The 22,429-nt window shown below is 39.5% G+C and overlaps 1 protein-coding gene across 2 annotated transcripts in view; it reads right to left on the reverse strand.

The window, feature by feature from the left end:
* Nucleotides 1-22,429, reverse strand: part of mtgo (miles to go) — a 68,494-nt gene that overhangs the window by 35,344 nt on the left and 10,721 nt on the right. For both annotated transcript variants that reach the window (XM_022841599.2, XM_022841598.2), the window contains exon 2: nt 7,238-7,882. In XM_022841599.2, coding sequence (XP_022697334.1) covers nt 7,238-7,882 — 645 coding nt within the window. The remainder of the gene's footprint in view (nt 1-7,237; nt 7,883-22,429) is intronic.

Raw genomic sequence — 22,429 nt, forward strand, 5'->3', positions numbered from 1 at the left:
TAATCAATAAATAATACTCATTCTGTTCGGGACTGCCACATATAGGCCAAGATAGGATTCAAAAATTTGTGATCAACTTTGTTGAAACAAAAGCTTCACAGAGAGAAAGATCTCTAGGTTAAACTCTGAGGCGTCATAGATTGCTTGGGAAAAATGTCGTTCATAGATAAAAATGTTCAGCAGATGCTCAGACCATGTCCAGAGAAAACATATTTATTTTTTAAAAGTTTCCTAACATTGAACACGACGATAGCTTAGGGTACGAAATGATTCGCTGCGTTTAGTTTATTTATGGCCTGTTGTTATTTTTAAGAGCTACTGCCTGTTAGCCTAAGAGATGCGCGAGAGCTGGTACGGTTAGTAAACTCGAGTGTTTAAGCGACCGATAATGGGCTGTGTCTGCGTGATCTGTCTCTCAATGCGTATAGTTATCAACAGAGTGGACATAGGTCGCTTTCTCTCTCTCTCTCGCTTATAGAGATATATCTCTATAATATACTTATAGAGAGATATATATATATAATATGTGTGTATCTTCTTCGCACCTCGTTTGTATCCACCTTGTCTGAGAGTCTACTTCACTTGAACTCGTTTTCCCCGACATTTTATCTTTTTTTCAATTTAATAAGTCTAACGGATGGTTTCCGGTGGCGACGCCATAAACCGGTTCTTCATATCCAGCACAAAATAGACCTTTACGGATGAACATTTACACTCCTGTCAGAGACTTAGATAGTTGAATATTAAACTGCACGAAACAACTGCTGGCATCTGTGTTCGCTATTCGCTCAGTGCAGTCGTTGATAGCCGACGGTACATAGGTGACTAAGAGCCGTCATTTTTTGCCGTGCGTCAACATCCTCTGCAGCGATCTTCGGATACGACTCACGAAATAACAGGCCACTGCGTTCCATCAACAATAGAAAGGATAGAAAGGAGCTAGTCGAGCCTACAAGCAACGACATTAGATTTTGGCGTACGCAAGACGGGACACAGGATGAATTTAATCTCCTGGTTCTATTTGCTTACCCATCCAGTCATACCCATCCAAGTTTGAGGCTAACTCACTATATATTGGATTGTCAAAAAAAATATCATATTTTAGTTGAAATTAAAGCAAAAATAATATTACTAAACTGTTTGTACGAATGACGTTCTACTACTGGTATTTCATAATTTTATCATTTTTGTGATTTCTGAGCGAAAAATTGTGGCATGTGATTTTTGCATCTTTCGATTAAAATTAAAGCAGGGAGCGAAAAAATTATAGCCTGGCGCTGTAAGCATCCTGGCTATACAGTTTAAAATTTCCCGCCCGAGTGTTCTCAGTTCTTTCCGGGTACCTACAAATATAGATGCGGTCTACCATTGTCACAATGGAAGAGGACGTCTTGTCCTGGTCGATTTTTTGATGGCTTGGTCGTTGTCGACAGTAGCGATCCGAGTCGTTTTTTCTGGCGGTAACAAAGCAAATACCTTTTTTGACGTCTCTCTGGACTTTGCTACAGATCACGGAGCGTTTATTTCTTTATTTGCCATTATTGTCGTATATGATCCACTTTCGTAATCATCTTTCGTAATCAATTACTTCAGAAACGGCTCGATTTCATTGTATCGCTGTGTAATTTTACGGTTAGAAAAACGATAACGTAAATTATTTTGTCTGATTCGTCTGACGTGAAGCTATTTAGTAATCACTTCCTCGAATGGTTTAAAACACTTCGGTAATTGTTGTTAAGTTCATTGGCGATATTGCGACTGGGAGAGTCTGGTGACTGATTAAGAGAGTCTGACAACTGATTCCAGGAACTCGACCACTTCAGACCACTGATGAGCTTACATTACAGTTTGAATAAGACTTCGGCAATAATTTTATCAACTTTTTCTCCATAGTTAGGTGACTGACTATTGTAAAAAGCATCCCTCACAAAACAAAGGCACAGAGCGATCCTTTCGACCGTTTCGATAATGCACCACATTAAACAGACAGTATCATTTGTGCTCTATCTTAATAGAATTCACAAATACCATTTATTCTCAAGGCTCCGATCTTAAGTCCGAATAAAGGCCCTTGAACAATACTATTACAATTACTCTACCACCAACAAAATCTCAATTTTCAAGTAACATTTACGCCGACCTATATAAGCAACTTATATTACCTCAGATGTGTAACCTTAATGTTATCTAGTAGAATACATTTCCAACAACGCAGTACTATAATATCAGATAACAATAGTCATCAGCGCCCACTCGCAGGGCTCAATCCCATGAACTGATACATGGGGAGAAAGACAAAAACAACAGGATAAAGGCCCAGAAGTTTGATGCTATAAATCGCCGACCCGCGTGATCGGATGTTCATTTATATCCCTTCACAGTAGAGCAGTAATATGACTTTGCAAATCTCACGCCCTGGGCGAAACGTACGTTTCCCTTTATATACTGCAGAATGGACTGAAAAAAGAGAGCCATTCGTGATTGCCAGCTAGAGGAAAGCCGAGATAATAATAATAGAAAAAAAAATTCTCTCCCCTTTTTTTTTGTAGAAGAATAAATAACGCTTATCTCAATAATCACTCTATTGGATTCTTGCTTTTCATACCCACGACAGTCAATATACCCACAAGATTGCTATATGTCGAAACAAAACTTTATGCCTCTACATAGGGGCATATGTCAGTGGCAAAAAATTGTACTGCCTATTCAGTTAGCACTCAAATAACTTCAATCGCAGTTGCCATCGGTACATACACACCCACACGCGGCCAAACACATCCAGATATCGCTAACATCCGGGCGTCCGAGTTCCGAATCCAATGAAAACACACGCGAGGTCAGATCATCCCAGGATTTCTGCTGTGTAATCCTGATCTTAATCAGATCTGACTTCCTGTTAGGTGGAGGGATTTTGTTGTATGCACATGTTGCATTTTAGCTGCTTGTCAGGCATATTTATAGCTCACTATTGCACCAAGCCTGCTAATCTGCTATCCGCTGTAAGCTAGCAGTGGCAAATAGGACGCAATAGCTATAGCTGGAACGAATAGTTGAAAATTGTTCCATTTTTTTCGTTTCGTGTACGGATAATGCATATGTTTTTTTTTATTAAATAATCCGAGCGTAATGTGTTTCATAAGCGATCATCATATACGGTTGATTCAAAAGATACATAGGTTTCGCTTATATCTGCCTCAGCAACATGTTTTGTAATTATAACAGCTCATAAATGAAGGTGCGTCAAGAAATGCCGGCAAAAAAAATGCGACAACTCAATATTTCTTCAATGGATTCAATAAACAATTAAGTAGGACAATGCTCCAGTCAAGGGACTTGTTGTATTTATGAGATTTGCCTCGTATTTCCAGTATGATGTTTGTTCAAACCTTCATGTGAATCCCAAACCCATATTCTTGTTCCGTGTAACAATTTCGGCCAGCTTCAGTAAGTAGGTAGTACTCATCACGTGTACACAGCCCGATCTATACATGTACGTGAATTAGAGGGATATGCACTGCTTATTATCGTATTGGCTAAACACAATACGTTTGACGTTATTCACTTACGGTTTGACGGAGCACTTCGAAAAAAATCTGAAGCATTGACTTTGAAGGAGCAAACCGTACAAAGCATGTATGCTATGGTGGCCCAACGTATAGTGATGAGCCAAACTAATTCGATGCTTATTAGAAATTCAAATATTGCGTCCCGGCAATAGTTTCGACGATGTTTTTACAATGTATATTGCTCTTAAAAAATGTTTTAGGCAACAGAGAGGCAACAATGAGGTCGTCGCTATTCGTTAACGGTAAGTTGAAAGCGACCGAGTTTTCGACGCAGAAGTTGAAAACCCAAAACTTAAATGGTTATTTCTGAACGAGAAGAAGGTAGTGCCAATTGCAGATGCGACTTCTGCATAAGTTCTCGACAGTTAACAGACTCACAATTGAAAACTGGTCAACGTATTTTAATGAAAGAAAACCTTTACAGCGTTCAGCTAAATGGATTTTGCGTTTTGCGGATGTGTCAGAAATCGAGTACCCTTGTAGACCCATATGATGACTAGGACTATGTTTGCTTTCTTCGGTTTCAACAGTGACAGTTAATTACATTTGGCGCAAGTAAAAATTGCGTCAAATAGAACCAATTGCCTCAAAATAGCAAAGTACATTGCGACCCCAGCTCTTCTGAAAAAGCTATTTTCTAAACATCTGTAGAAGGGGATAAACGCTCATGTAGACTAATTGTGTCTTAGAATCATTTAATACTGTTAGTGAAGTTACCCTATAAGTCTAAGTACGCGATTTCCTGCATTCGATCATCTCTAGCCTAGTTCTATCGTAGTTCCACATATCTATGTGCAATCATTGACATATCTATGCTCTCTTTTCTTTTTACTCTTATGGAAACCATAACAATGGTACAATTAATTTTTGTTCCTATTAAGAACATTACTCTGAGTCGAGCTAATTCGCAAGGATTACAAAATAAGAAGATGGCCATGATGTACTATAGGCTCATTGGCACAAAGCAACTTGTCCACCCTGCCAAGATGCTTAATCAAATTGCTCTTGACACTTTTCCTCTTTGGATCCTCATCGACGTCCTTTAGGTACACGACATCGTGGCAGCCTCGTGTGTTTCACGAGGCGTGAGCGGGACGAATGGTGAAGTTTTCAAGCTTCGCACTAACAATTTGCAAGTGATGGCAGACTCCGCCTGTTGCTAACGTCACGATTTTTCGTTAGCTCGCGTTCCTTTTCTTTTTTTATAGTACTGATCTGCCTTCGAGTGGTAACAATTATTGTGCCTAGCAGCTACAGAGAAAGCTACAAGCACCCGACGCAACAGCGCGGTAAAATAGCAATCATAGTCTTGTCGTTGAAGGCATGGAAAAGTTTCGCGAAGGCCCCAGCAGTAGAAAATGAGTGAGTGTCACCGAGAAACCCGCGAAAAAGAAAGAGATAATTGTCTGGACTGTTTCGTATAGTTTTTTGAAAGGAGACCGTAAACAAGTGCGGAGTTGGCAACCAGATCCGACCGAGCAGAAGACTGCCAGAGGGAGGCTAACGGAACTACAACAGCTAATACGGTAATACCGCTGCCTGGCAGTTGTTAGTAGAAGAAAAGACACGCGTCATTTCAAACGAACACTAAAGGACACAGGATAACACATGGTCAATCGAACAAAAGGAGGATGTGGGGGAACGAGCGAAAAGGCAGGAACTTGCAAACGAAACCGATACGTACACTGAAATACTATTACGGTTCAATAGAAAGCTGGTGAATCCTGCGCATGGCAGGCCTTTGTTATACCCTCGCTCTGGGAGCCCGATATTTATGTATAGTAGCTAGAAAAAGCATTGTGCTAACAAGAACTGTGTTGGATGTTTGAATTGAATTCATCTTGCTTTACCCTTTCATTAACGTGTATATATATATATTCTAACCAACAGATTCCGCATAGGATTTGTCGCTATGTACAACAAGAGAGTTGAGTGATAATAATAATAATAGTAAGTATAATGAGATAACAAAGAGCAATGCAGCAGATATTCGTACAAACGAGTCCGACCATAAAAATAATAACGTTCATTATTGCTCTTAGGAATCGTAGTAGTTCCTCCGACAACACTTACCACAACTACTACCATAATGGACCAGTGAAGTTTCAACAAGCCGTATATATGACTGCATCGTCTAGCTATTAGCTGACACAGCATAACCTTCTACCGCTACCACTACTTCTGCTGCTGGGTCAGCTATCCAATCCGTTAACCTTAATCCGACTATCTGGGTCGGTGAATATACACCTACCGACCCAGCCATCCAATTAACCCGTTAACCAAGCACGGATTTCTCTTCTGCTTGTCCATTCATGTGTTCACTAAATTCGTCTTTGTCTAACCCCTGCGGTCACCCAATTCGGGCTAACTGCGACTATGGTAAATTGTATACAGCACACTAAATGCGCGGCCCTTTTAGCGACTCGCAATGCACTCTACTGTGCATCTTTATTTCGTCTAACTAGTCTGATCGTAGTTATCACTTGAATCATGCAACTTTACGCTACCTACTCTCGGTTATCCAGCTGTTCTACAAATGAGTACAGCAGTTAGCACTTAACAGCCAGCACTGCCAATAACAGTTGATGTCATGGTCAACTGAAGTCGCAGCGGAAGCGGGCGCCTCGTCCGAGCTCCTTCCTCCCTCGCTCTGATGCCGTCGCCATTGCAGCTCTGGAATTATGCCGATGTGTAGCTAGCTGGTCGTTGGGCAACAAGGTTCCTGTGCAGCAACACTGCCACTCCCAGAAGCGGTATCACAAAAGTAGTGTGGTGAGCGGCGGCAATAGAACTATAGGTGGCATGACGACTACAGGGTATGACGACGACTCAGCATCAAGATTGCAAACGACGTTCGTTCATTACACTTCATGATGCCGTCTGCTACTACCCGGCATCGTTGCCACGAGGAAATCGAGAGATTCGATTTCATCCTAAATACAGCCCCAGCGACCCAGTTCCACCAGTGTGGTTGTCATTAGCGCCTGTATACTATGCGTGAACCACATTCGTCGATGACAGACTGGACCTACATATTCTTTACTCCTAGACAATCGACACACGTCGATCCTGACTGACAAGTGAAACAAACAGACGGGTTTCCTCTTTCTCTGTCTATTTCTTAGCCCATAGGAGCTAAGTAAGCTTGCTGATAAATGACAAAAAACGGAAGACGAAAAAAAAAACAAAGTCAGACATAATGAGAAAATAGAAGAGCACTACTACTGCTTTTGCTATCTGCTTAAACCTTGACACGCCAATAAGGCGGGGTTCAGCCTCCTTCGACTGCTGAATAGTGTCAATACGTCAAGATGCTCAGCTTGTATTGATAAACTTGCGTCGAAGAAACTCTGACACTCCTAACTACGCCACCTGTGCACTGATGTGCTCGTTTTACCTGAATCAATTTAGAAAATGCCTAACCGCTCAATATGGCCAAACGCTAGCCAACTTATTCTGAACAATAGACTATGGCCACGGTATTCGAAGTCAATAAGGGCTACGTTATCAAGAACAATCATGCATTATTCTATAAATTTAACGCTTCGAGGAAAACAATAGCGAAACATAGTGAATAAATCTGATTGTACTAAATAAAAGAAAACGGTAACAAACTGTTACTTCGAAGTTCTACTGTATCCGTTACTTCCCTTTCGAGTTCGCCAACGTACCTTGTTGTTGTTGTTGTTGTTGCTGCTGCTGCTGCTGCTGCTGCTGTTGTTGTTGCTGTTGTTGTTGTTGTTGTGGCGGCGGCTGAGGAGGAGGTGGAGGATGTTGTGTATGAGGAGGATGTTGCTGCTGTTGTTGTTGTTGTCGGGGGTTATGTTGTTGTCGGTTGTGGCCACTGCCACCATCGGGACACCCAGCACCATCATGGCTACCCCCGAATTTGTTACTTGCCCCACCACTACTAGCAGCAGCAGCAGCAGCAGCCACATTACCCCCAGCCCCCTGGTGATATCCTCCTCCACCTGCACCGCTTTGATGATATCGAGGGTGGGTTGCACTTCGTGGTGCTCGTCCAGCGCCTCCCCCGCTACTGTTTAAATGCGAGGATATCGAGGGTAGTTGCACTACGGGACTAGGATTGCTGCGCGGAGGGCTTTTTGCTGTCGTCGTCGTCGTAGAGCAGCTAGCCATAATCGGTGGTGGTGCTGTAACCTGTGCGGTAGGTGTCGCCGCCTGGACAGGAAATCCAGCGGCGGCAGCGATGGGAATGGTCTGGGGCGTCGTTCCAACATGAAGACCTGATGACGACGACGCTGCTGATGAGTGGGGAGGCGTAGATGAGGTCGATGAATCTCTTCCAACTCCGCCTAGTGAACGGTAGCACAAAGGGAGAAATAAAATAATTGGTAAGCAATGGTACCAGCATGTACTCATTGGCGCCTCTAGTTTACCTTATCAGGTTGAAAAATGTAAAGTTAAGTAACATAGCAGCAAGGTGATTAGTTCAAGTCAGATTTTCCTGCAAATCAGACTTACTATTAGTCAGCTGTCGTACTCTGGCGAGACGAAATGCCACGTCGTGATATTCCGCCTTTTCCTTAACTGCTGTCACTTCAGCTGTTATAAGCGCACAGACGTCAACAAGCAAGAACCCCAAAAACATTTAATAGAACAAAAATGTATTATCAACCACGTATGTTTACCGAAAAGAATGAGACAGCTATATACCATGTTTCGACCCCGTCGATCAGCTGACTCTGTTGTTAAAGGAGGGTATTTCCGTATCGTAGGCAAAATTTTCTGAGAGAAACCGAACCGTAATTTCGGCGTCCACCCTTCAAAACAAAACTGTGCAGTTTTTTAGTCGTTTTTTTAAAAAGACTACGGGGTTTAGCCGCTCACATAGCCTAATCTTGTTTATCGTGTACAATTTACTCATGCTTGAATATAGCTGTGTATACCTGTGCTCGTAACTATATTTCTTAACTTCACTTCATTGACAACCGATCGTAGAAAAGAGACCCAATACTCGACGGCCTCTGAAATTATATGAACTTCAGAGACTACCAAGTAAAATTCGAAACCATAATCCAAAATCGATGCCTGTTAAATAAAACTGTCCTTTTTATCTTGTTTTTTTTTTTTTTTTTTATTGATTTCTACCCTTTGCTCGTGGACTGAATTTCAAGGGAACAGTCGTTCAAATATACAATTAGTGGACTGAGATACAAAGAGGGTCAATAAGTTAAAGGTGAAATCTTCTGGGCAACTTACTGTGACACGTTACATGTAAGAGTAGTTCGTTCATTGGTGTATCAGTGGATCACAACTAAAACTGTAGTTCGATAAGTCAGAGGGGAAGGTTTTTAGAAAATGTACAGAAATACTATGTTTCATTGCAATCGATTGTAGATAATCCGTTGGTAAATCAATTGAGTAAAGTTGCTAATTGATCCTTCCAAGGCCGTATACCACTTCTCTCTACCAAGCTACTCATCACTGTCTTCAATATTTGCCTTTGTTGGACATTTGTCCAACAAAGGCTGGGGCTCAGGCCTTACTAAGTGCTCAGATCACACCTATCCATATGATCGGTTGACAATCAATGGTTGGTTACCGTCCTCTGGATTTGGCTATTGATGTTTCAATACTGTAAGCTTCCACAGCGGCATAAACAAAAACACAATTGCTTCTTATATAGATAATTACCATGCGCAAACATAAACAATCACTAAACAGGCTATTAACTATAAATTGTTAACGACCATAAGAATAATAGCAAACACTAATTAACATAGGCATACAAACGCCAAGTACACTGTATAGTTAGTTTCTGTGTGTGGGTTAAGTATACATCTAGAATGGCACTACGCTAGCAAAAAGCAAAAGAAAGAGCTGTATGCTCGCCGGGGTCGTTATTAAGAAACTACAACGTGTCCATCAATGTAGTTCATCTACAATATATACATGTAGAATTATACATAATTCTTGAAAGTAATACATTACTTTCATTAGAAAAGATTTTTTAAAATCGCATATAAAACATTAGTGCATTTCGACATTACTGAATATCTCTGCAATAGGTAGTATTGAAAAAACCGTTTGCCGGATAATGATATAGAGTTGTATGATTGTTGAAATAAAAATTAGTAATATCAGTAACAACGGTGTTATTACCTGGCCTTGCTTGTAATTCCATCGTTTATAACTTTTGTAAAAAAAAATCGGGTTAGCTCTCGGCCCAGTGGACGTCTACAACGATAGTAGTTGCGTCGGGTTCATTTTCGCTGTCGTTTCTATAGGCCCTTACGACTCAACGTAAAAGCGGAGAACACATCAATTCATTGTTTTCTGTTTATTACATTGTAGCTGAGGCATTCTGCCCCCGGGCTGACCGCCATGGATTGAAGCACGTCTACGCAGTCGGGTGCACGTAACTATGTCCGTATCTTTACATACAATTGTTACTCTTTTACACAGTTTCATATTTATGGTACACGCTGTTACAGTTACATTGTAAATAACGATGACTAGAAATAGATATATCAGATAACAAACAGCGAGAGTTGAAACAAAAGCGTTCGAGGTCTATTCTTTCAACACTTTCTACTAAAACGAGTAATGGCCAACTACTGGACAAGTTTTCTTCATCAAGTAATCTTCTGCCGTCAAGATTATGTCTGTATAGCCTTTCGAAAATATCGCATGTCTCGAGTCCTGCCGGATCGGCTTTGGTGTTATTTGAAAACTTAAATTCGGTAGTGATAAATGCGCTAAACTTGTTCGAATGCTTCTTTTGCTATGATTGAAGATCAGTGAAGTTTTTACAAAAAAATTCGCTTTACTTCATAATTAAATTACGGAAAATATAAAGGCACATGAAAGGAACATAAAAATATATGCTGTTTACGGACAACCAAACAAAGCCCAAAAAAACCAAACCAAACAATTCAAAAGATGTCTGAAAACCTCGATGTGAAAGATGATCTCAGTAGTGGTCGACCAATTGCGGAAAAGCTAATGACATCATTACGAAAGTTAAATAAAATTGACTCGTTTAAGTAGCCATGAACTGGTGACATCGCCAAGGAACTAGACACTGATTATAACACAGTCTTCAATTCATTGAAGACAGCTGACTAGAAAAAAAGCTCAATGCTTCGGTGCCACGTGAATAGGCGCAAAAAAAGTTCACACAAACGTATCTACATTTACTAAACTCCATAGAAATCAAGCCATCTATAAAATTATAGATCACGGGTGGATTACATGCGACAACAACAATAAAAAAAATATGCCTTGTAAGCTGCGGCAGAGCCTAAAATAGCATCAAAAAAAGGTGGTGCTACCTGTTTGATGGGACTGGAAGGGAATCGCGCACTGAGCATTGCTGTCGCCTGGAAAAATTGTTGTAACAAACCTTCATTGCCAACAAGGATCAAGATTAAAACAGGCTTTAAGAGCCTAGTCTAGAAACGAAAAAAAAACGACCGGAACTAGTAAGCAGAAGAGCTGTCGTCTGCATGACATATCACATACATTTTTAACTACCCGGCAAAAATTGATAAAATTTAGGTGGGAAGTTTTAATGCGTCAGCCGTATGGTCCAGATCTTGCATCGTCAGACCATCATTTGTTTTCGTTTCTGCAGACCTTTCTTAATGGTGTTCATTTTACTTCAATGAAGGGATGAAGAGAAAAGGCACAGGATTTCTACGATGATAGGATGTAGTGCTACTAGAGAGGACAGATGCTATCGATCCAAATGTGGCATACTTAGTTTGATAATATTATTATAAAATGTTACAAATAATCGTTTAATTTTTGTTTGAAAATTATTGATTCCCTACAAAAACCCAATACACCGACTTCTTCTCTGTTACCGACAATGCGCGGTGGTTCGAAAACAGCTGGAATTCAAAAAATACATTAAATTGAGATAGTGTTTGTTGAACGAATGCTCAATAAACTTGAGTGAGAACTCTCGGAGCAAGACGTGTATAGTACGCTAGATACAATCGCATAGTAGAAATCTCCGGATTAGATCAATGTTTCATCGGAATGAATGCTAAATCTGAATGAAATTAGCGTTCTTTTCTGATCGCATAACGTTATGCTACAGAATTGTTGCTTGCAGTAAGGGGCTAATCTAGAATACCAATCGTGTAACAACGTAATGCCGACCCTACAAAGGCTGGCAGGACCGAAGAACAAGCGAACTTGCCCCACACCGACGTCTGGGCTCGAATGTCGTTTTTTAAAGCAGCGTTTGCCATTGGGCCCCTAAGCTGACCAGCGTTGCCATCCGGCCAAGTAGCCACTACAAGCGTTACCCAAGATGACTAAAAAAAAACCTCAAACCATGTGAAATTGTGTTTATGGCCTTTAAGAAAGCCTAATCACTTCCACGTTTCTCGTCATCTGTTGTCAGTCTATTGCATTCGAAATCGATGAGTAGGACAACATAAGAGGAACAGGCGGTAGACTGACCACAAAAAGTGAAGGTGCCCAATAGTTTTCAGGGTGCATCGGTCTGTTTCGACTGAATTTACCTCAGGTATTAAAAAAAATGGAAGATCTCTCAATGCACAATCTTTCTGTCCGTTTAAATATGCTAGCTAGCTAGCTCTCTGTATGCGTTTACAAGGGGAGTAACAGCGAGATGAGTCGAACGTATATAGTATCCAACTATTATAATCGAAGGTAACTAATAGCAATACTAGGTAACATAAACAGCTAAAAAAAGACCTTCTAAATGATCCGTTTAGACACACAAAATCCATCAATTTTGCATCGTGCTAAATAAACGTTCAAGGTGAACTTATGCAACGACAACTTTTTACCGGATCATCAATTGTTATTTATGACAGTTTAAGTTAACCTAATAGCATCATCGTATGAGTAAAACACAATCAAGACATATAACAATTCCGTTTAACCTCGTACACACAAACACATGTAAATAACAACATGTGATGAGAAATAAACCAGTCGTAAATATGAGGAATCACGCTAGCTAGCTAGCAGAGACATGGTTCCCTGAAATGTATGTAACAGTGCAAAGACTAATAACAATAATTCTACTAATATCCATAATAATGGTGGCGCTATTAGCGCTGATGGCAAATTCTGAAATAATAACATCGACGCTTGCCTGGTGCCATTATTATTGTTATTGTTATTATTATATCGACTCGTGCTGGCCCAGAAGCAGTGCGCCCTGAACAACAACTGATATAAACAGCAGCACCAGTCACAGTCGTCATCACAACGAACAACAGAAACGCTCGAAATGTCAAAGTGCAATTCCTCTTATATTCTTATTGCGTAGCGATTTTCTTCACGTGATAAATAATCGGTGCTTTTATTATTTGTTTTGATGGTCGTTGTTGCAATGCTGAATGTGTTCCTTCACCCCATAACAGTCCTATAGAGGCATTGCCTTCATGCTAAATTTTGCAGGCCATCTGCGGGATTTCTCTAGTGATACTCTCAGGTTGCTCGACATCGCTATCTATACAAGTTTCAATCTTCGTGAGCCTTGTGAAGTTTGTTGCCGGCCGTGAACATATCGACGTAATTATTATTAGCGTAACTTCAAATGCCGAAGAAGCATCTTTTGTTAATTACTGTATCCTTCAATTGCATTTGTGTTAGCGATAATGGCGCTCACACGTTATACTCTAGTGCATATACAGGAAAGTTCACGAGGTTTGCCTTAGGGGCTTACAAGCGACGAATCTCGCTGCTGAAGTGCATGGGATACAACTAGCCATCTGTCCTCGTTAACGTCTCAACGCACGGACGAGGCTCTAGACATTTGTTTCCTACGAGTAAAAGTTGCTTCTAGCAATGAGCATTTATTACATTTCCACCAAAGACCATCATTAAATCGTATTATGTATCCTTTTAGAGCACTGGAGTGTGTGCATTTTTTTGTATCGTATTTAAGTGTTCTAAGAAAGGTAGATTGCAATAAAAATAATGTTCATCGTATTTTGTATCGTCATTTTCGATAAACTTATTCCAAATAAACAAATTCTATTAAGAAACATTCGAAAGTTGATCACCCCCCTGCGTTCTAGCAATTTCTATGGACGGTATGATCTGCCCACATTGTAACTGCTCGATTTAATATTGTTTATTTAGAATTATAGTACAAGTTAATAATAAGTCTATCAAATATTCGCATGTCTGCCCGGCCCTGTCGGTTAACAATAATAGCGATGCTAAATGTCCAACACCTCAGTCCACTTCAATCTCTTCTCGATCTCAATACAGATCAAGACTGTCTAAGTATATTCTTTTGCATAGGGGCAACTTAGAGCTTTCCTATATAATTTAAATCATTCCACGATGCAGACTGAAACGCTATCCGATGCTGCGCACGTCTTTCCCCCATACATATGTGTCAACATCAAATGGCACTTCACGAACTCACAGGATCATGTAATGAAGTCGGATTTTGTACAGTTCTGTGGTGCTTCGTCAAACAATGAGTCGACCACAATGCCAAGTAATTCCCCAAAAAAAACTTAAATATGTGGAACTTTAGTTTTTTTATTAACTTACGGTATAAATACCTGCTAGAATATGATGTTAAAAATGTTTTCAACTGCATTGTAACTCTCTGCAGGCTTCTTCTATTTAAAGTAGCTCTTTTTCTTTAATTACAAATATCAAAGCACAACAAACAATAGCCAAGTACATCGAGCTTACCAGACGCTAAATACTTTAATTACTCCGTAGTTATTAGCGATTTAGATAAATACGATGCTGATAGTTCAGAATCATATACTTTGAGCTGCACTTTAAATTTTAGATAACAATTACATTGTTCTATTGGGCAGTACATTACCACAAGCAAAGAAGGTCCTCACAATTTAGGCAAGTCTTTTCAGTGTAGCCCGTTGAACCGGGTGAAGACCGCGGAGGTACACCGCAGTGGAGTGGCAGGCTGCAGTCCGCTTTTTCGGCACTAAATTTTCTTTCATTTGTCAGCTAAAGTAAGTTGAGGTGTTAACGAGGTGCAGCGGCCACCAGATGTATGTAGTGCGTGTTACAAGATGCATGACATCAACACACATTGATATTCGCAGCAAAACCACAAGCCCCTCAAGAGACTACAGTGCGTTCCTACAATACAATATACACGTAGCAATTTGATGTTAAACTTGGGGTAACTGGCAAGTGGCAGAGAGCACACAACAGTGAGCAGAATAAAGGGATTACTGTTTTTTTATCAGTGGACTCGAGCGGTCTTTTTCCCTATTTAACATATCTTTGGTTTCGTTAGTTGAACGACATCTATATGCTAGGGTAAGATAAGTTCTTGCCCGTAAGTCAATACGCTAATTTTCATCACGAACATTTTCTTCGTGCTGAGCTTTACTATTAAAGCCTTATGTATCGCCCTTTTAAATATCAATTTCTCTCGGAAGTAACTAATTACAACTTGTGACAGAACGCGGGTTTTCGGACACGATATGCCCTCTTAATATCAAGCAATACTTCATCCTTGCTTGCCTCGCAAACGTAGAAATTAATTAAGTTACTATAACTTGAAGGAAAAATACTTTATGTCAAGTTATTCTAAACAAATAATCTAAACTTTTTGGCAATTTTCTACTAGAGTGATTTCGTAACGCAATCACTCTAGTACGCAGCTTGAAGGAACCTTTTCCCGCCTAGTGCCTATTATCAGGGTTGTTCCTTAATGATTACACGCATTTACATTGGGTCATAAGAAACTGTACAATGTTGATTTACGATCCTAATTATTATATCCTTTATGTCTCCATTTACATTAGCTTTAACAATCTGTCGATCGTAATAGTGACAATAGCATAACTCCTAGTAATAACTATAATAACGCGAAGTATTCCAAGAAGAAACGTATACACCGTTCAACATATAGTTTTTTGAACGTTCCTTTTACGGCGTAATTAATCGGACAATTGAGTAATGGAGAGAATGAATCTGAAGAACAAAAGAAATTAATTTGAAAATGCTATTGAAAATATAAACGTATGGCAGAAGTACAGAGACAAAGCTTCAGATCTACCACGTCATTTAAAACTGGATATATAATAAATTTTAAATAGACAAAATTTTTCAGGCTGATCACAGACGATGGTTCGAAAGGTCGGGAACATCAACTAGCCTCCTCGGCCAAGGACGTTTCGACCCGAAAATTTGCATGACGGTCAGTTGATGAGCTCAGCATCAGCAAATCAAGTTTCCATCGCATTTCAAGGTGTTATAAATGGGAAAGTTACATTTCAACTAGAGTAAATGTTATCAATGAAGATAATCCAAAGCGAAAAGGACCATTTTGCTAACATACTTGGAAAAACGTGAACAGCATACACAGCTTCGATAGGGAATTGTCTTGAGTGATAAAGTTACAGTGAAATAATATGGTACAATTAACTGATGTAATTGCTTTTATTGGGTAATTGTAAATCTACATTGTTACGTAAAAGCACGACGTAAATTTGTCAGGGATTACGTTTCAAGCAAAATATTCATTGGATATTTTTTGGACAGGGAAATAGTTGCTGCATTCGGAAGGACTTTAGTAAAGCCTATTTTTACAAGACAAAGCAACTGCGCACTGTCATCGTGATGTAAGAGCAGATCTCGACGAGAATCTCTCAAACAGATAAGCTGGGTGAAGATATCTCGTAGACTACTTTGTCCGTTCCCCAGAGATGAAACCAATCGACTTTTGTTGTGGAACTATCCTAAACATGTCTTTCATGAAATGAAATATCTTACATGGGCGTACGTTGAAAAATTCTACGCTGAAGAACCGACGACCTCGTCAAATCGGAAAGCTTCAATCGAGCAAAAATGCACTACAACACCAGGTGTAGTATTGTTAAAGTCGGTAGTGTATTAACAAGAACGGCGGTAGTTTACATATATCCAGCAGCAAGAAAAGTTTTACATTTAATGCAAATTCATTAGCAATTCAAATATATAAAAATAAAAACTGAAATCACGACCATCTCAAGTGTTTTAATTCCAAATAAAATTAAAGTGTTTTAATCTTAAGAACACCCTTGAAACTATTACCTTTTATGTAATGGGTTAGTGCAATGACTACGCTGATTATATGCTTTATCATAGCGGCCAGTAAGCACATTCTCATAAGCAGCCCTAACATCATAATCGAGCTATACATATCTATATGATTATTTCCTAGTAACGCCATCGAAAAAAAGTAGATGTACAGGTTGTAGCAATGAAGTGAAAATATGCCTATATGTAATTGAATAGATATATATATATGGCACTGATCATTGTTGTTATTGGTCGCCATGTCAGTTGAAATCGGTATTGGCGCTGCTATCGGTATGATTCGTTTTTCGATATTATTCAGTTACGGCGCGAATTATGAAATCACGGATATAAGAACAACAGCGCTAATAATTATCATATATAATTATTATTATTATACACACAACAACATCATTGTCAACGAATAATTAAAAGGATTAATCGGTGTAGTTAGTTGAATAGTCGTCATTCAGCTGTTCTTCCCCTACCAGACGCTTCAAAGAAATATTTTACGTAAATAACCGCACTCCCGAGATTCCATAACGATTTTCTGCAGATTAGTGTCACTGTTAACTATAATTCGCAAAGATGGTACAAAAACTACTTTGGCAAGCCACCATCGTTCAAGGGCTACCAGTGGAACAAGCGTCATATCAAGGTCAAGCGTAACTACAAAGCCGTTTCAGAACTATACCTCGCAAGTAGCAATTGACTCAAAAACAAGTCGGATCTAAAACGACTGTATATAAATTGATAATATAAATGTATATAAGCTAGAGTATAGGAAACGTACGGTTGTCTGCTATTCTCACACACTGTGTAAGATTCATAGGTAAAATATTTTATTGCTCCAATCTGATTTACATTAGGTACTCATAAAAGCATTGCATCCAAAACAACAAACAAATGTTGTCACTGCTAAGTGACAATATTGAAAAATTGTTAAACAAAGATGTTTAAAAAAAAGATGTATCTATCATAATTTCGCTTTACAGCTTAGAATTGTACACACTTGCACTACATTTGGCGGCGTTCGGTGTCGCTATTAGATTACTCACGTAAAAGCTTAAACCATGTGCACCAGCACGTAGGATACTTATCATTGAACCCAGGTTGAAACCTATTTGATCGGGTTATTAACCTGACCATCACAGCAACTAGTTAACTGACACTAACGGCCAAACGGGGTCTCGCGACAATAGTATGGTATATAATTTCTGTGAACACGAAGTTCGTGAACTCAATAGATCTCATCAACAAACGGGCGTCATTCATTTCACGATTGAAGCACTTTAGATTTATTTTCGACCAAGGTCATTAGGTAGGAGTAATATAAAAATGAGTTATATATGACCATCTTCCGGATTCATGTACAATTTATTGGCCTTTTGTCAAAAACCCTACAGTTTTCAATGTACCTAACAAAGACGTGTGAACAATTAATCCCTTTAAGAGAGGAGCTATTTGTGATACTGAAATAATTTTCCAACCCTAGTTGTTATATACATTTCAAGGCTTTTAACGGAAAAATATGAAGAAGCGAAAAATAAGCAAATACATAAAGCCTTCAACCGCACAGCCTGTCTATATGCTTTATATATATGTATATATATATATATACATCTGCTAATAACAGTAATAAAAACTAAAAGTACATATGTTGTCAAGAACATGCGGCGTTTTATGCGACCCTGCATTTGTTCAGCTGGCAAAAAATAGAAAACCATCGGAAGCGTATAGGTTCATGCCATCGCATCCTTAACCAGTACTCCTGCGCCTGACTTAATAAAAAAACATCACATTTAAGGTTTCATCTTTTTTGACGATTCTTTTAGTTGTTTCAGAAACAGATTTTTTTTGCGGGATGAAAAACTGCTTAACACTGTTTTTCTTCAGGAATTGTCCTAGGCTATCTGATGTCTGCCTGTCTCATTTAGCAGCTAAATACCAGCAGTGAAGTAAACACAAACATCATAGACAGTCATAAGACTGCCTTCTGTTTTCAATTATTAATGATGAGTATTATTACCAGGCAGCTTTCTAAGACAAAGGGAGGCCCCGCTTGGTAGATTCCCTTACTTTAGCAATAAGGTCGGAAATCTAGTTACATAAAATCTCTACAGAAATCGTACACAGATTGGCAAAGATGCGTACAGGGGAATATCTGCTGTACATGGTACGGTCTTCATAATAACTTAGGTTTATTTTATGTGGCCTAATAACAGTAATCATAATGTAACATTAATCTGATCGATTAATAATGGTATTCTAGTATAAATATATAGCTTTTAGACGTTCCATTTGCAGGCCTCAAAATAATAGGTATTATAGGGGTAATAATGATTTCAAGTAAAATATATGAAATAGAGAATCTAGGAACTAAAATAATTAATATATATAATTACAAAATATTAATAATAAAAATATATTTTATAGACAAAGGTATCAAAAAGGATGATATGAATAGATAAAAGAATTATATCTGACCGATAACAAATTCGATTTATTTATTAATTTATACTGGATAGGGTGAGAGAAAATTCTGTCCATGTTCAAACGAAATACAGGCGCGGGGTGAAGAATCGTCATTATTTTCGTTCATTGGTTGTAAACTATATAAAGACAACTCTTTCATCATTACTGTAAACGTGGCAGGCACGTACCGCAATTGATTAATAAATGATTCACAATAGATAGCTACATAAGACGATACACTTGAATGAATGTGGGGCATATCTTCCTTTACCATTTTCAAATGGTATTGCTATAAAAATGTGCTATAAAAAATGATAACTAAAAACTGTTGAAGCTTAACACTGGTAAACCCCTACGTGCATGCACCTTGTTTACGAAAAAGCGCGTTCTTTATCTTACAAGTTAATTATTAACTTAAGTCCGCTTATAACAATAATGGCCATATTGAAAAGTCTTTTTTCGAATACGATCTATAGATGCATTGATCCTCTCAAGCGAATTTCTATGCTCCGCCATCCTATCTTTTTTCTCGTCGACCATGTTTTATTTACGTGGTTTTGATTATTAGTTTATTAGCAATTCGTGAAACTTGCTTTCCGCAGAGATCACAAACTGAGCTGTACGTCTAGTTAATTTGTTATATGCTAAAACTTCACTCTGAACTATGGGACACCTCTCTGTTCTTCACAATACCAACAAGTACGCATGCGTACGTACGGGCGCGGATTTGTAGGTGCTCATAGGGCGATCCTTAAGCAATCGTAGTAGACTCACGGAAACAGCCGCCGCTGCTGCCAGCGTCCCCACCATTCTGCCAGATCACTACCAACATTGAAAACATAGCAGAATAATAACAACAACAACAACAACAACAACGATATCAAGAAGACGAACGTCGTTCGCATCAACAACGTCGATTCACTGCATTCACGGCTCATCTCGGTATCGCAGTTCGACTCGATCATATTCTGATGAACGCAATGTGTGCCATAAAAACGTATCATCAGCAAAAATATCTGGTTGAGTCTATTTGTCTACAATGGCTGTTGGCTGGATCTGACTTTGAACGTTTCTGACGTAATCACGCCGCCGCCCAGTAATTGCGCCCACTTTCGGCTCACTGCCAGCCAGCTCGCGATACTTAGTGTGCGTTTGTGAGTCTATGAGCTCTTTAGGGATAGAAGTGCAAAATTAGCTGCCGCCGAGTGTTACGGAGAGCGCACTGTGAGTACACAAATGCCATGTGCTGCAGCAGTCCGCATGTCCATGCACCACGGCTGTACGCCATGGGGTCAAGGCAAACGGCTTCATGGTATCACACGGACTAACTTCTTAATGACACTGAACAATACTACGGCACCAGTAGTATTCGTCTCATGCTGGAGACCAGTCGTCAGAAGCTATGCATAGGGGTATTTGTTTAATCGGATACAATTCAAAACATTTGCTTTAACCGTCAACAGATGCAGCGGCTGCTGCTGCTGCAGAAGCACAGGGAAGCTCAGTCTTCCGACCACTCCATGGTATTCCATAAAATGTTAGCACATGCTAAGCGGGTAAGTTACGTCGGTACTGCTGTTAAATACATGATATCCTTCAGACTTATAGGTACATGCGTTATTAGTGGAAGAAAATCATATACCTTTTTTTGACACAACATCGGTCTGAAGTTCATCACCACCTGTATTTAGCGCGTGTTCCTGCAGCGAGAGAGAGAGAGAGAGAGCCGATATCTCAGCTGCGGACCGCCGATCCAGGCTATGGTGCGATACGCATAGAAAAACAATCATTTTATTCATCGATTTTCCGAGATTCGATCCCACGGATTACCGAACGATATTCTGTAGCCTGCCTCCTCTCAGATTTCGAGACAACTGCGCTACCTTCTGGCCCGTCATAATACCACGCAGCTGTTACTACTCCGACTGCTGCGCAGCGGACGACCGACATCGACAATGTATACAACTACTAGGTTGACCAAAGCCAAAACTAAATCATGTATTATATTTGTTTAACTTTATATTGATAATAATAAACTAAACATGTGCCATTCTGATTTACGACTTTCCGCTATTTGTATCCGGTAACGTCAAAATTCTACACCACTGCAGAACTTTTGTGGTTTTTGAGTGAAAAATTGTGACACGTAATTTTTGCAGCCAGCACCCCCGCTGAAACCAAATAAGCTCGGCTGATGTGTTAAAATTTCCCGTCCAAATACTCTCAATTTCCCGGGAAGCTATGTGATCTGGCATGGTCACGTTAGAAGACGTCTTTTCCGCTCGTTAGTTCAAACTTTTATAACGGCTTGCACGAATCCTCTTAGCTGTTCATAGTAGAAGAATAAATAGCGGGTCAACCGTTTTGTTAGGCGGCAGCAACTCATAATGCACGATTCATTTTTAATCCCATCAAAAACACCGCATCATCACCTTCTTCAGTATCTCGCCTAACGTGGGCCTTGTTGCAAATTGTAAAACTCATCTGTTTTACCTGCACGTTATCGTACGTGATCCCCTTTTCATCAATCGTAATCAACTGCTTCATTCAACGAAGGTTCGATTTCGTTGAATTTTGCAGAGCTTCGCAGTTGGGAATACGATCAAGTAAATTGTTTTACTTCACAATTCGTGTGGTATTAAGCTTTTTTGTAGCCAAATGGCTTAAAGCTATTGATGGACGTTTAGTTTTTTCTTTTTTTAGCGGTATCATGGCTACTTAAGTGTTGGTCCTGCTTACCTTGTGCAGGGATTTCATTAACTTTATCGTAATTGGTCGACCGCAACCGCGGAGAATTTCACATCGAAATTTCCAGAACGAAAGCAACCGAACCATCTGCGAGCGATCTTTTTCCCACAACGCATTCTTATAATAGACAACGCAATTTTTTTTATGAACCTGGGCAGCGTATGTGCCTTTAACGTAATAAAATTATAAAATAGGTCGAATTTTTGCATAAATTTCACGAATTTTCAGGGTGCTCCTACCTAAGTCTGAATATAGGCATTCCAACAACTGTAGCACATCTATTACCTCCAGATCTCAGCTTTCAAATGACACCAACGTCGGCCCAACGCAATTGATATTAACTAATATACGTAACTTTAAAGCAATCTAGTTAGAACGGTCAATAGTTTTTCGACAGCCCAATATTTAGTACCACCACCGTTGCAATAACAAACGGGAAAGCTCACTTATGCCAGTACGATAAGCGCCTTCCAAACAGTCTGGTGAATGTGAGTGCCATAGTAGACGCTACTGTCCAAGTAGTAATACAGCGGGTACTCATTCTAAGGAGAAAGAGTCTACAATGGCAATTGTGCATTGCGCCGATGAGGGTGATGAAAAGGACGGGAACTTTTTTGATGCACACC

This window comes from Varroa jacobsoni, unplaced genomic scaffold (genome assembly GCF_002532875.2).
Source record: "Varroa jacobsoni isolate VJ856 unplaced genomic scaffold, vjacob_1.0 scaffold_940, whole genome shotgun sequence".
NCBI lineage: Eukaryota > Metazoa > Arthropoda > Arachnida > Mesostigmata > Varroidae > Varroa > Varroa jacobsoni.